This window comes from Camarhynchus parvulus, chromosome 5 (assembly GCF_901933205.1).
Source record: "Camarhynchus parvulus chromosome 5, STF_HiC, whole genome shotgun sequence".
Lineage (NCBI taxonomy): Eukaryota > Metazoa > Chordata > Aves > Passeriformes > Thraupidae > Camarhynchus > Camarhynchus parvulus.
Window position 1 is genome coordinate 46,693,347 of NC_044575.1, and position 14,846 is coordinate 46,708,192.

Genomic DNA, 14,846 nt, shown 5'->3' on the forward strand with positions numbered 1-14,846 from the left:
CCATCATTGGAGGGACTACACTTGGAAGACATTCAGTTGCTCATATTATCACCAGCAAAATGTACTGTGCTATGTGAGGAATAGAGCTGGAGCTTATATAAGTTTATATAAAGGGCTTGGGGAAGAGGCAATGCAAAAACTGATAATATGCCAAGACCCTTCCAACCCTACTTCTTTTAGTCAAAATTACTAAGTTGTGGGTGCAGCAATATAAAAAACAGAGTTCTGCTGTAGAAGTAAAATTCTCTAGAGATTTCAGCATAATAAATTTCAGAAATTAATTTATTAATCAGTCACCTAAATTTGATGTTTTGGTGTATGCTGTGTGTTTGAAAGATAGCTTAGGAGTTTTAACAGTCCTCATTAACATTCCTTGATGTTTACACAGTAATTTTGATACTCCTGTGACATGGTTTGAAAGGCATACAGGACTTTGTTTAACACTGTAGCTAGTTCACTTGCTCTGTTGCTTTTTCATGTACTCACTGACAGAATTAATTGAATTTAGAATGTTAGTTTTTTACTAAAAGAAAGGATTGAAATAGGCTGAGAATATATCTGTTGATGCCTGTGATTATCATCTTTTAAGTGAAAGGTCAGCTTGTGAAATGTTTTCTATCTGACATTGAAAACTTGACAGATAATATCTGCAAATTTTTATTTTTCAGAACTGGGCCAAGGAAAAAGTTACTGGAACAGACTTCGGTTTTTAGATACTTGTGAATTCATTATGGAACTGTTTTCAAAATCATTCTTTTGTAAATACTTCTTTTTACCTGTGCTTGAACTTACCCATGACCCAGTGGCAAATGTCAGGTATGCAGAATATGTAGCAGTGTACAGGAAAAAAAGCTATAAATAATATATTAAGAAATACTGTTAAAAGTTTTATGTTTTGTTTAAGTAATGGAACTTGAGTGAAAACATAAAGAGCCTTCAGAATGACCATTATTAAAGATGCAGGGGAGTGTGGGAATGATGCTAGAAAATCCCAGAAGTAGGTCAGTAGGTAACTGATGAAGTTAGGTGTGCATATCACTTGGAAAATCCAGAGGTCTCCTTATTTTTCTAGATTTTAGAAAGAAACCCAGACAAACCAAAGATGTTTATGGACTGTATTTATGATCTGTGGAGACTTTTTGAAAACAGTATGTCTGGAAACAACACATAAGCAACAATCACTTCTGAAAAATAAGACCACTTAATTATTTTGTGTCAAGTGCTAGCATGCAATACATTGAGAATAAATGATATATATTAAGCATCTGCATCAAAAGGTGAATATTTGGGTTGTTTGTTTGGGACTTTTTTTGTAGAATGAAGCTTTGCTGTTTGTTGCCAAAAGTCAAATCTACTCTGAAGATTCCCACTGATAAACATTTACTTCAGCAGTTGGAATTATGTATAAGGAAACTTCTGTGTCAAGAGAAAGACAAAGATGTCTTGACTATTGTGAAAAGGGTAAGCATTTTTCTTTTTAAGCAGCATTTAATCTTGGGTTAATCACTGAAAGTTAAGATGACAATAAAGTTATGCTTTCTGTGGATTTTCTCAATGTAAGACCAGGAGATTAAAAAATTCCATTCTCTATTATGTAATTTTGAACAATTAAAAGATGATGTAGTATAGTATGTTCTGTGAATTTTAGGAGCGTTAATGTTTCCTTGGTTACTTATATTGCAGTTATTTTGTAGTGATTCAAATTCAGGATTTTGGCTCAATGATCATTTATGAAAAAAAAAAGACTAGAGAAAGATTGAATGTTGATTCTAGTAAAACTCATCAGGTTTGTGAGACAGAGATATCTTGTTAGACTAGATATTTTAAAATATACAGACAAAGTATTTGCAGGCTTTTAAAGCGTTACAAATGTTTTTTTAAATGTGAATATTCAAAAAAATGCATCTTTAAGGGATGTCCATGCTTAGTCTCAAATTTAGAAGCCATGAAGTGAAATGGCTCAAGTAGGTGGCTTCTTTACAGGGCCAGTCTGCAGGAGAGAGACTGGGTGAGCACCTGTGTGGAACCTTCTGAGTTAGACACAGGTTCCTGAGTTGCTTTTTTTCAGACCTGGTTCCTATGCCTGTGCTACAGCTATTCTTGCTGTGGTGCTTCCTTGAGTGTATTTTGACTTCCATACAGATATTCTGTGAATCTATTCATTGTGAGTCTCAGCAGGGCTCTGAGAATACTCTCTGATGCTTTTAAACCGCATTTGTGCCACAAAAATAAAAGCATAGGCTTCAAATATGTAGGAAGAAAAGGCAATTACTTCATGGTATGGCATGCTGTAGAGTAATAATAAATAATGGTTTAATTTTCTTTGTAGACAGTGTTAGAATTGGACAGAATGGAGATCTCTGTGGATGCTGTAAGTACTTACTAACTTTAATACTTATCAACTACTCTTAGTTTCCATTTTCATGTAGTGATTTTTTATTTTTATTGATTTTATTTTGAAGTTTCAGAAAAGATTTTACGAAAATGATTTATTGGATCAAGAAAAAGAGAGGCAAGAACATCTTCTTTTGGAAATGGTATATTTTATCAGTACACTGTCATTATTTTAATATAGTTTCTAGCTCCATATTAATGAGGCAGTAATTTTAAGGTAGGGGAAATTCGTATTTGGAGAGACCTGATAGGTTCATTATCTGTGTGTGGTTTCATTTTACACTTTATAATAGGGTTAAGTCCTTCAAAGTAACATGTAACATTTTTTTTCTTTACCTAAATGTTGCTGTATCAATTAGAAAGGCAAACTTGAGTTTCTTGAGGAATACCATGTATAATATGATAAACTGACCAATGAAACATCTCAGAGTTCACATACAGCTTCCCTAGGCAAAGAAATTAATCTCATAACTTCTTTTGTCCCAAGGAAGCTGAAGAATGCTCTGTGTTACAGGCTTTCCAATTAGCCAGGAAAGACAAAAAAGCAAAAGGTGCAGTAGGCACTTCAGCACACAGCTTATATCTTCACCACATCTCCACAAAGCCTAAATTCGACCTCTGCAGTCCTCCCATCTGCTGCCTCCCCTCCAGCCTGAGGTGGGAGAAGCTGAGCAGCTGACAGGATTCAGAAGATGCTAAAATTGTTAATATGGTTCCTCTGACTTGTAGTAAATGAACTGTAGTGAACCAGAAGAGATTCAGGAGTGTCCCAAAAATGTCCTTGTTTTCTGCCTTTGTGATCCACTTTGATGTCAACGGGTATTGCAGGTCAGTATGAGCAAATATACCTGAGCCACAGATTTCCTGCCACTTCCAGTGTCCTGGGCCAGCTGGGTTCTCAGACCTGCACACACACACTCAAAGTCTTGATTTTGGCTCAGGCAGTCTGCAGGTAAATACAGTTAATGCTTCTGTACTGAAAGGATTTGCCTGGTGCAAAAGAGCTTCCAGTGCTACTGTGTGTTGTATGATGACATCAGTTTTTACCCTGTTTCTACAGCTGCACTTTAGAAAAGCACTTGAAGTTTTATGGTATAGGCCACTGATCTGTGCCACCCTTCTGTATCACAAAAGCCTCATTAGCACTGTCTGTGATGCTTTTGGGGAACCTGAGAGGCACACAGTGAATTGTCACATGTTGCAGTCCCAAACAGATGAAGAGCCATTAAACCCACTTAAATGTATCTGACTGCTAAAGATTTTAATACTGAATATGTTAGTAAGTTTTCTTCATTTTAGTAGCTGATTTTGTAGGAACTATTTTCCAGCAACCCTGACCTGAATTAATTACCTCTTTCTTTTCTTGACTGGGTAGTAATTAGAGTGACATGAAAAATATAGATTAGAGCAATTATGGTTCACTTAACTTTTATTGTGAAAATGGTATAGAAAATAAGCTAATATTGTATAGTTTTTTGAAGCCGGTGTGATATCTACTCATCAAATAGAATATATTTTTAGGCTGGGTAGTATTACAGAAGGGCAAATAAACTCCATGAACCTGAACAATTTTACATAGTTGATTTTGTCATAAAGATTTATCAACTGTAGATGTTAATTTTAGATCTTTATAAAGTTTGAATATATGTGACACAGCTTAAAATTTAAGAAAAGCATTTTCATTGACTTGTATGAAATAAAAGTGTTGCCTGTTCTGTTTTCAGGGTGTCTGTGTTACAGAAAATTTTTACATTGCCAGCTGCCAATGTCTGTATCTTTTTGAATATAAAAAATGCCAAAAGCCAGGCATAATTTTAAGTTCTAGATGTGAACTTCAACTCTGAGCTTTCTTCAGATTGTGGTTTTAAAATGAGATTTGTACCCTGATTTCTTTCTGTATTACTTAATTGGTTCTCTGGATATTCATCAGGGATTGTAGAGCAGGAAAGTAGAAATGAACTGTTACTTGGAAACATGTTTATTTACTTTTACCTCAGTAATATCTAAGAAAATTATTCATTCTTTTAGGAACAATTAGAAAAAGAGAAGCAGAAAAATGAAGGAAGATCTACAAATATTAATGATAAAATGTTTGAAAAGAAACGTAAGTTTGTTTATTTGTGTACATGTTTATGCATGCTTTACTCTTCTACAAAGGTAGTAGAGAAAGGAGCAGGAAAGAGACACTATACAATGAACAGAGATTTAGAAATTGGACATTAAAATTGTTTCTATGCATTAATGAAGTTGTTTATGAAAAATGGCCTCATATTATGTATAATATATAATAACACACACATTTTATTTTGGCTTTATTAATAAAATACATTACAGTTTTAGTTCTCCGTTATTTTTAATTTTGGGATATAGTGTAAGTACTTGTCTGTGGTATATCTGAAGTGCTAGTAGCACTGGATTAGATAGTATTACTCTTTGCTCCAGGACTGATATGTTATGTCCTGTCTTTTATAAAAATTTAAGTTTTAAGAGGGAAGGGATTTTACCGGACTGGTTGTTTTTTTTTTTTTGTAGGTAGAGACAGTAAAACATCATCAGTGTTGGCAAAAAGTATCAATCTCTCTATTTCTGGAAGCTCTTCTGGTACATCAGCAGGTAGGAAGAGTTCAAAAACTCACTGAAACACTTTGATTTCACATCATCAGATTAAACCCCAGCAAAGCTGCTGCTGACATCTGTGGACCCAAGTTACACCTACTGCACAGAGGAAAAGATACTTCTCTTAGAACGGAATGTATTTCTATGGTTTTTAGTTTTGGTTCACTCTGTAATATATAAATAGTTACTTAAGGTTTATTTTTTTTAATTGAAGTGTTTAAATCATTTCGTTCCTTCATTTACCATAGATTGACAGAAAAATATATTTAAAAGTGTTCTTAATTATTGAGGAAATGCTATATTCATATTAAAAAATGTTCTTTATAATTTTAGGCAAAGAAGAAAAAAAATCCAAGCTGGTTCGAAGCCAATCTTTCAGTACTCAAGTACTGCATCCAAAATACAGCAACATAGACAAGTGCCCTAAGTATCTTTATAATCTTCATTGCTTACCTCATAGGCAAATGTTTGCTAATGGACAGCTCTTATGAAATTAATGCTCATGGATCTCTGAAAGCAGTGATGTGCTCACTGAATTGTGACTTATGTTTTCAGCTTTCTGTTTAATTGATTAACTGAGGGAAAGAATGTCTAAGGCATGCTGAAGCCTAGAAATGGTTATTAATTCCTTTTAAGTTAATAAATGTCGCCTTTTATCATATATTAAAAGTCATTTTCTGTATGAATTGCTAAATCTAATTTTATACATTTCTTAAATACATTTCAGCTCAACTTTCTCATTTAATTTCTTCATATAAACTCAGAAATAACCTCCAATACAATTAAACTGCAGGATGATGCAATTGATAGGAACACTTTTGGAAATAACCAACTTGGTTTTTGTTTTGTTTGGTTTTTTAAAGTAAAAGTTCTGCTACAGGATATACATCTTCAGTACCAGGGATGGGAAAGAGTTGTATGTTATCCTTTAGTGGTAAGTAGGTTACTGTAATGTGTTTTACTTCAGTTTTTTTTTTTGCTTGGTTATTGAATGTATGGGCCCAATTAGGCAGGCATACTCTAAGATATCATTCTCCTAAAGAAAACAGAATAATAGGTATCCAATTTATTTGGGCATTTAAGTGCTATTCTAGTAAGTGTATTTTTCAGATTCTTTTTTTCCCTACACATTTGTTTTAATTTACATTTGAAAATAGTAAAAATAAACTGAGTTTGTCATGTCCTGGTTGGAATTTCAGGTATAAAAAGATTGAGTTTGGAGTTTTCCCCCACCTATTTTACATGAGGAGAATGAATGTTATGTAAAACTTAGACTGAATTAAGAGAGAGAAAATACTGTTTGGAGTTCTGTACACTAAATTTTAAAGAGTTTGGATGATTAAAGATAAGATTGAGATGAATGGCTTCCTAGAGAAACCTTTCAATTCACTACCATTAGCCACTAGGCAATTAAATTACATTAAAGAGCTAAATTTTAAGCTGCTAAAGATTGGCCCAAGAAATCCCACTCTTTACATACATTAAATGTATGAAGATTTTCTTTGAATATGTGTATTCCAGTTATTTAGTGGGACTGTTTAATAAAAATACTTGAAGAAATACTAAGTAGAAACCATTCCATTAAAATTTCAGATTAGTGCCATAGGAAATAAGCCACTATTGTCACAGGAAAAGCAGCTCATTCTGTTTACTTTCTGTGCAGTGTTTTCAACCAAAGTTCTTTGTCTAAGCTGCACCTCTGTGTTTCAGATGACTCCTTCAGGACTCATGCTGCTGGCAATAGTGGGAATGCTGCCTTCCCTTCCAGCTCTTCTCGCAACTTATTCAGCTCAGCTGACCAGAAGAGCAATGGCAATAAGGAGAGTCAGTCCCGAAAGATGAGCATGTAAGTTGTTGACAAGATATTAATCTGAGCCTAGGGGTAATGTTTTCAAAGGGAACTCGAAAGAGCCGTGTAAGAAAAATTAGGCCTGTATTTATTATACTTCTGCACACAGATTTTGAAATACTAAAATAGCAGGGTAGAAATGTGGTGTATGCAATTGTAACTGTTTCTAAGATGGCATTACCTTCTAATTAGTCTTTCACATTGTTTCTCCTGCACATTTGCATTCAGCTGGTATATAATTGAGAGGGTGGAATGGGAAAAAGTGAAGGTTAGTGCCTTTGATATGTAATAACTACAGTCATAGTGATTTAGCTGCCTGTAGTTAGAGAAATAGAAGTATTTTTAGACTACTTAGTTTCTAATTTTCCTTCTTTTTTTGGACTTATATGTTTTATCATTATGTAACAATTCCATCATGAATCTTGAGCCTTATGATGAACTACTACTGGTATTTGTTATTAATGCTGCCTTCTTTGCCTTACCATTTACAAAAAACCAAAAAATCAATGCTAGGCATCTCCCTCAGGCTGCTTTCCTTTAAACATCAGCCATTGCTGTTCAGCATTTTGCAAGAACAAAATCAAAGATGTATTTTTTGCTTCTGTGCTAAAACTGTAAATCATAGAAAATCACTGTGACACACACTTACCCAGATCTGTGTAGACTCTATCAGCAAATTCCCTGCAGATTCCTTTTACACTATAACTAAATTACTGTCATTGGACTAGCTGTAATTTTGTGGGCTCAAACTGAGACTTTTCTTTGCTAGCAGAGATTTGCATTCTTAGCCAAGGCAGAATGGAGAAAGGGAAGGAGCCAGCTGCAGCAAGAAAGGGAGTCTGGGAAAGTAGACTTCAGTGTAACACAAACTACAACTGGAAGCTAAGATAGGAAAGAGAAAACATCTTATACACTTTTGCTAGGTAGAGACAGGAAACAATAGTGATGGTCTGTTTTGGTGAATTAAATATCTGGATGAACATGTTTTTCCACTTCTGTATTTTCAGTTTCCTTTAAAAAATAAACCAAATATCTTCCCAGCTTTACTCAGGCTTTTAAGTTAATAAAATTACTAAATTGCAAAATAAAGCACTAAAAACTTTAACAAACAAAAAGAGAAATTCTCAGGACAATATTTATTTAGCTCCTTGTGTAATGGATTTCTTTTTCTGCTGGAATTTTACCGTCTTCACTTTTAAATTGTTTTCTGGAATGAACTCAAAGATAAATTGTTTTCTGGAATGAACTCAAGCTTGCATAGTGACCTGTAGTTTTTAAAACTGCTTTTATTTTGTAGAGAAGGTTGGAAGCTAAGTTGTGATTGCATATGGCCTCTGTTAAGTAAGTGGCTTCACAGGAATAGTACTTAAAGGTGCCAAATCACTTTGCCCTCTGTCCCTGTCTTTGCCAGTGTCTAATGGCTTCTCTTAATACTGCCCACAGCACTTCGGACTTTTTAAAGGTGATCATTAGGGGGTCACTTATTTCAAAGTGCACCATTTCAAAGTCAGCAGTTAGATTAGTAGACATGCTGACATTTTCAGCTATCGCTAAAGTAAATGGGGCATTTATCTTGAGAACATAAAATGTAATGGAGTGCTACATAGTTTAAAAAATTAGGTGTGCTCAAAACCTCATTTTCTTGCACCCTAATCACCGTAAGCCTCCTTTCCTCACTTTAAAACCAGAAAATTAGTTCAAATGTTGTAAATATTTTTAGCAATCTGTAGAAATTCCAATTACTTGCTGTCCCAAAAGGATTTGGGGAAAATGAATGTATTAGTATTCACGAAGCAGTGAGGCGCAAAGGTTAGTTAGACAAAATTTTTTTTATCACATAAAACATTTCCAAATTTCAAAAGTTTTTCTATCTTTCATTTAAAATAAAACTGATATCTTTTGTTTAAATACAGAGGGACAGGAAAAGGCTCACACAGAGCAGTTTGCACTTTTGTCTTCAGGCAGGAGAGTGGAATGTAAGAAACACAGTTTCAAGTCTCTATGTACCATTCCCAAACGAATACCCGAAGAGCGGAGTATTTGAAAGTAGGTATCTGATCAAACACAGTGATCTGGGTGCTTTGTCTGGTTCAGAAAGTCCCTGAACTGCATGGGGTCAGAAGCTAAAGAGGACGTATCAGGGGAAAAAAAAATTTTTGGGAAAAGAACAGGAAGCTTGGGATGTCCTACATTTAGTTCTGAAAAAGAGTTTTAGTATTCTGTGTTCTTATGGGAAAAGACATCTCTCAAGTTGCTCTAATGTCTGCTGTGCTGTAGATTCAACATCTCTTTTGTAAACTGACCCAATACTTAACTGTTTTCATAACAAAATGAAGCAGCTCTATAAGGAGATATTAAGAGATACAGATACAGGAATATCTGGTGGTAAATGCATTCAATCACAGCCATGTTTAGTTGTACTTTTTTCTTTCTTTTACTCAGGAAGTCAGGCCTGGTGCTAAATATATGCACACTTAAATTAAAAAAAAACAACAACAAACTAGCAAAAATGTCAGTTTCAAGGAAGCATTATTTTCTAAGTTTAATTTATGGAAAAATTTGATATCCAAATATATAAGCAGCTGACAAAAATCACCCTGTGAGAAGAATTTGACAACTGTACAGTGAGAGATGCAGTTGAATAGGTATTGAATAGATGCTCATCAGTGAGCACCACCTTTGGTGGACTGACTAAGGCCGAAAACTCACTAAGGTGAGAAAATATTATTTGGGTGTTTTTTAGACTGTATCATCATGCAGATTCATGTATGTGCTGGATAAAATTTGCACTGACCATCTCAATTCTGGCAAGACCTAACTTTTAGTTTCCTGGCTCTGCAGCTTGAGTAGGGTAACTTCTAATATGTTTCTTTTTCAAAGTAAATATATGGGCAGTAACACAATAATTAAAGTATAAGCAGGTAAAATTAATGATTCTTAGTTTGAAGTGGTATATGTTTGGATAAAGTACTGTTTATTGCTTAAGCCTAATATTTCCCATAAAATTGCTCTACAGAATATTGGCAAGTGTTCACTTTTGACAATATAGTGCAGTTTGCAGGGATGAAGAATTTCTGATTTCATATATGATAGTGCTCCAGGAATCTTTCAAAACTCAGAGTTACTTTGTTGGAGACCTGAAGTATTTTCTCACCACACTCATGCATTCAAACATTGAGTTCGAAGTAATTCATAAGTATGTGCCAATTAAAGTTTTATCTCTTTTTGAAAATAATACAGCTGCAAGGAAAAAAATAGTAAATCATGATCCAGTGCTCACAAGCAGGTGACAAGTATTGTTTTAGTGTAGGGGTCAGTTGATAAGTCTTTGGTAATACTTAGGCCATAGAAAATGCCAGAATTATGCTAAAGCAGCGCCCATATAACTTAAAGAGGGAATCACAAAAGAGAAAAATACCTGCTTCAAGTACCTGATGGAATAGGAAAGAATCAGAAAAAGCACTGGTTGAGTACTTTGTCCCACAAGAGATCCTGCTTAATATGCAGAGGAGAGAAGTTTTTCCGACTTCCTGTTGAAGAGTTGCCAGTTAGATCATGAATCATCCTAGTGCAGACATTGACATAAATCATGAACACTGTGTTCTATCAAGCAGTCTGATCTTCTATCATTAGGCTATGTAGCTATATTATATTCTTTTGAATGTTTTCAGCTTCATGAGATTGTTAGCTATAATGTTTTGCTTGAGTTTGTATTGCTGTAATATGACTGCAAATGTTCAACATGCAATTGTTTAAAACTATTTAGAAACTGTATAGATCTGTCAATGAATAGATCCACTTCATAGATAGCATTTAAGTATTTTGCATCTTGCCTATAGACATACAAATATTGGCTGATATTATTTGACTTTTAATCAGAACTTTCTTTAAGGATGTGTGGTACAGGTTTTCCGTCTTTTAAAAAGAGGGAGTAGATTCATTGTTGCATAAAAAATATTTTTCTAATTTATTATTATAAAATTCCATTTTATTATTAGTTAATTTTTATGCAACAATAAATCTAAATAAATATCAGTATTTTATAAGATGCCCACAACTGACCTATAAGACATCCAGTTTGGTGCATGTACCAGTTATATGTTTAAGTTAAGTATCTTAAACTAATGTCTTTCATCTGGTCATATAATTGCTTAGAAAGTTAAGCACAAGATTAAATAGTTCTGCCACTGATCTGCTACATTTGGAGTAGGTTGCTTACAGCTTTTAATCATGTTTTCATCATGACATTTAAGATGCTGCAAGTTCCCAGTTCCAGTGGGACTGGCTTATGGTTTTTGTCCCATTTCTATGATGAAGCTAATAGGTATCCTGACTGATGCTGATATCATATCATATATGCAGTTTTAAAATATTCAGCAATTTTAAAACAGTGAAACAGAACAATATATTGTGTTATTTGTAAATGATAGTGTAAAATATTGATGCAAATTAAGTTTTTCCAAGAGTTCTAAAAGTTACACCCATCTTGGAAATATTTCTGTCTGATACAAATTGTTTTTAATTGACATCTACAAGTCTTTGAAACTGAAAACCAGTATATCTAAAGATTAAAAAATTTAGGCATGAAAAGTCCAGAAATTATCCAGATGACCTTGTGGTCAACAGAACAGCTAGAAATCACAGTGCAATGTGCTAGACTTTTGGCATAGCCAAAAGCAGCCATGAATAGACTGCTTGTGCCAGCTTAATCATCTCACTCAGATGCATCTCTACAAGAACTTCTCTAGACACCTGAATGGAGAACTTCACCCTTCTTGAGAAGAATGCTCTCAGAATATATCCATTTGGCTTTTTCACTGGGTGCAATAGAACAGCTCATAATTTTTAAAGTACAGCAGCTAAGAGTTATGTTAAAATGTTCTGCACAATAGCAGTTTAATATGTTATGCAATTTAGTAATATAGTAACAACATATTATGTGTGTTTCTTCTTTTATATGAAGAAAAAACAGAAAATCAAACTCCTAGATCACCTGACAGAAAAATGAGGGAACCAGAGATTGGAGGAAGCAACGTTCTGGTGGGATAAGGTGGGAGCTGCAGATGGGACTCTCTAATGCCTGAACTGAATAGAATGCATCCTGCAATGTTAAAAATTTAAAATAAATATTTTACATAAAATTCCAAGCTGTAAAATATGTTCTGATAAACAATGTAATGGCTGCAGAATTCTAACATCGTAGTGAAATGATAGGAACTATAACTTCAGCTATGTGCTCTACCTGCTGCAGCTAAGGAGAAGATTTTGTTTTCTTCAGTTATGCCTTTATAGTTTGAAGCCTTGGATTTAGAATGCACATACTTATTATTTAATTGGCTTATTTACAATCTTAGCAACCCCTAGCTCCCATATTTTAAGGAAGAAATAGAAGGAATTGTTATGAATATGAAAAAGGAATCCCACATTTTAAAGAATCTGCAAACCTAATTTAAAACCAAAGTCCAGAACCATTATAAAAAAAAACATAGACTTTTGAAGCATTGTGCTGTGAATTTGGAATTAATGTTTTTACAAGTACTAAGTTCATAAAAATCCTGTGTATGTTTCACAGCAATCGAAAAGCAAATGTCTCTAGATGATGTAAAAAAAAGTTGTATTTCATAAGTTTTGTTGTATAAATACTTGTTTTAATTTTAGTATTTCAAATTGTATTTTCACTTTAATAATTTATAACAATCAATCTAGTTTTTAATCAGCTGCTGTTGCAAGCTGTCATGGTTCAGTGATGTCGTCTGCATTTGTTTGTATTAATGCTAATGTTTCTATCAAAATTTATGTGGAAAAACATGCAGTCATATTTTGAAAAGTTCTATTTATGCCAATACTTGAGAGAGATTATGAAGCTATTGTCAGCTTCTCTTTCAAAATGGAGGCAGCATAAATATATTGATATCAGAAATGTATGGTTTTTAAAATTTTTTGGTGTATGATAAAGATGATCTGGTCTGTGTATGCATATGTGAGTGTGGTTACTTTTTATAATGTAAAAACATGAATGATGATCTACTCAAAATAAAACCTAGGACAATGCTGTACATGCATGTTCTTGAAAGAAAAATTCTCAGGGCATCTTTTATAATTAAAATAAATAAAAGCACTTGCCTATGGAGGGTATTTATTTAAAATACTAATAATGCTGAATGTATGCTCTCTTGTGTGAAGTACAGAATGTTTCTTTGGATTAAGCACTGTCTGAATGCTTAAGCTTCCTACACCTCAGTTAGATTTAGCAGTATTCTCTGTCTTAAGTCACAGGCATTGTTTGGGTTCTGTGGAAATACTTAATTTTTCAGTTTATTCTGCAGCCTAGCATAGGATCTTGTAAATCACAGATTTCTTTAAAAGGTTCTTTGAGTTGTATGATGTTTAACATTCAGTATTGATAGAGGTGTACAGATGACGTGGGCTGGCTCCTCCTGGGTTCTGCATTGATGCAAGCAGATACCCCCAGTTCCCCAGGCACAGCTGACCCAGGTGCTCAGCTGCTCACCCGTGGGCCACAGGAGACCCAGGCTGTTCTTAGTCTGACCTTTGGCAGGACCAAACTCAGATCATCATGAGCCGGCTGCAGAGCAGGTCTCAGAACTGTGCTTGCCCTTTTGATGCCTTGCAGAGCAATGCAGAACAACCAGTAAGTTCAGAAAATTGAAGCTCTTTCTCCCTTTAATAAGCAGGTAATGAGTTCTGTAAACAGTCTGTCTTTTGTTCCTTCTTGGCTGTCACTGTCTGTCATTTTAAACTGATTAATTTATTTAATGCTGATAACACGTGCTCTACTCAATAACCTGAAATTCCTTCAATGTAATCTTGAAATGCTCTGTTTAGACATTTTTGGACTGGTCATTTTCCTTGTGCAATACCTCTGGTGTCTTGTGCATACTTTCATCACTCCTTTGCACTACAGACCTCCATCCAAGCGGTCTTTTTAGGGGCCACTTACTTCTGGGTTAGTTCTGTTAAACAGCACCAATGCATTTGAACCCTTCAGAGCACTGTCTATACCTGGTGGTCAGCTGTAACTCTGGAATAACAGCTGAAGGTCAACTGTGCAGTGGCATTTGTTGGTTTTCATATAGACCAGTGGTAGAATGAGTGAGTCTCTTTCTGGAGACATTTGTAATGCAGTCTGGAGCTAGGTTAGATGCACCTTCATAGTCCAGTCAGATAGCAGAGCCTGCCTCAAAGTCCTTTGGTGAGTGGCGTACATCAGTGTCTGGGCTCTTGTGGGCAGACACCAAATGGTGACTGAGGTGAGTTTTAGAGATTTGCCAGCTTTATCCTATACTGTATCTTTTGTATCTTCTCTAGCAGAGGTATCTTGTGTTTACTGATAGACACCTGTGAAGTTCTTTGCCAAATGATTTTGAAAAGTCTTCTGCTCCTTTTTGGGCAATTATTTTGTGAAGGTTGTATGAGGAAGCAGAATTATGCTGACATCTGTTAGTTACATAAACCTGGAAGTGGCTTTTTGCATGGTTTTGTACTTTATAGATAGGACTCTGCTAATTAAAATCTATTAAATGTTAAGATCTTGTCATTCTGTTGGATGCACTGCTCTACTCAAATAAAGGAAATTGTTGTTAGATCATGGAAATATTTTTCTGAAAATATTTCTGAAATATTTTTCTGAAACATCATGGCAACACCTTTGGATTTTAGGATCAACTCTGTGAATAGATTTATTACACTTTAATGGAGGTGTGTTTTTTCCTACCAAAGTCTACCTTATTTCAGTTATAGAGTCCTGTTACAAAGTTCACCCTGGTGTCTAGATGATATTACAGGCAGAAATTCTGGGGTTAGGAGAAGGCTAGCTTTGTGCTGTGAAACAATATAGGCCAGATTTTTAAAAATCAGAATACCTAAGTTATTCTGCAGAACTAATTTTTTTTAAATTCAAAGAATATTTTTAATGCACATCATGTACTCTGAGAAAATGAGGTGATTTGCTAGTCTGCATAAATGT

The 14,846-nt window shown here is 34.5% G+C and overlaps 1 protein-coding gene across 3 annotated transcripts in view; it reads left to right on the top strand.

The window, feature by feature from the left end:
- The window catches only part of PPP4R4 (protein phosphatase 4 regulatory subunit 4), a 58,786-nt gene extending 45,809 nt beyond the window's left edge, over nt 1-12,977 (top strand). For 2 of the 3 annotated variants that reach the window (XM_030950115.1, XM_030950116.1), the window contains 9 exons: nt 669-816; nt 1,317-1,461; nt 2,330-2,371; nt 4,423-4,498; nt 4,927-5,007; nt 5,344-5,437; nt 5,874-5,944; nt 6,721-6,856; nt 11,823-12,977. In XM_030950115.1, coding sequence (XP_030805975.1) covers nt 669-816; nt 1,317-1,461; nt 2,330-2,371; nt 4,423-4,498; nt 4,927-5,007; nt 5,344-5,437; nt 5,874-5,944; nt 6,721-6,856; nt 11,823-11,847 — 818 coding nt within the window. In that variant the 3' untranslated portion in view covers nt 11,848-12,977. Of the gene's footprint in view, nt 1-668; nt 817-1,316; nt 1,462-2,329; nt 2,372-2,462; nt 2,538-4,422; nt 4,499-4,926; nt 5,008-5,343; nt 5,438-5,873; nt 5,945-6,720; nt 6,857-11,822 lie in introns of all 3 variants that reach the window. The other variant, XM_030950118.1, reaches the window with a different exon arrangement.
- Nucleotides 12,978-14,846: the final 1,869 nt, after the last annotated feature.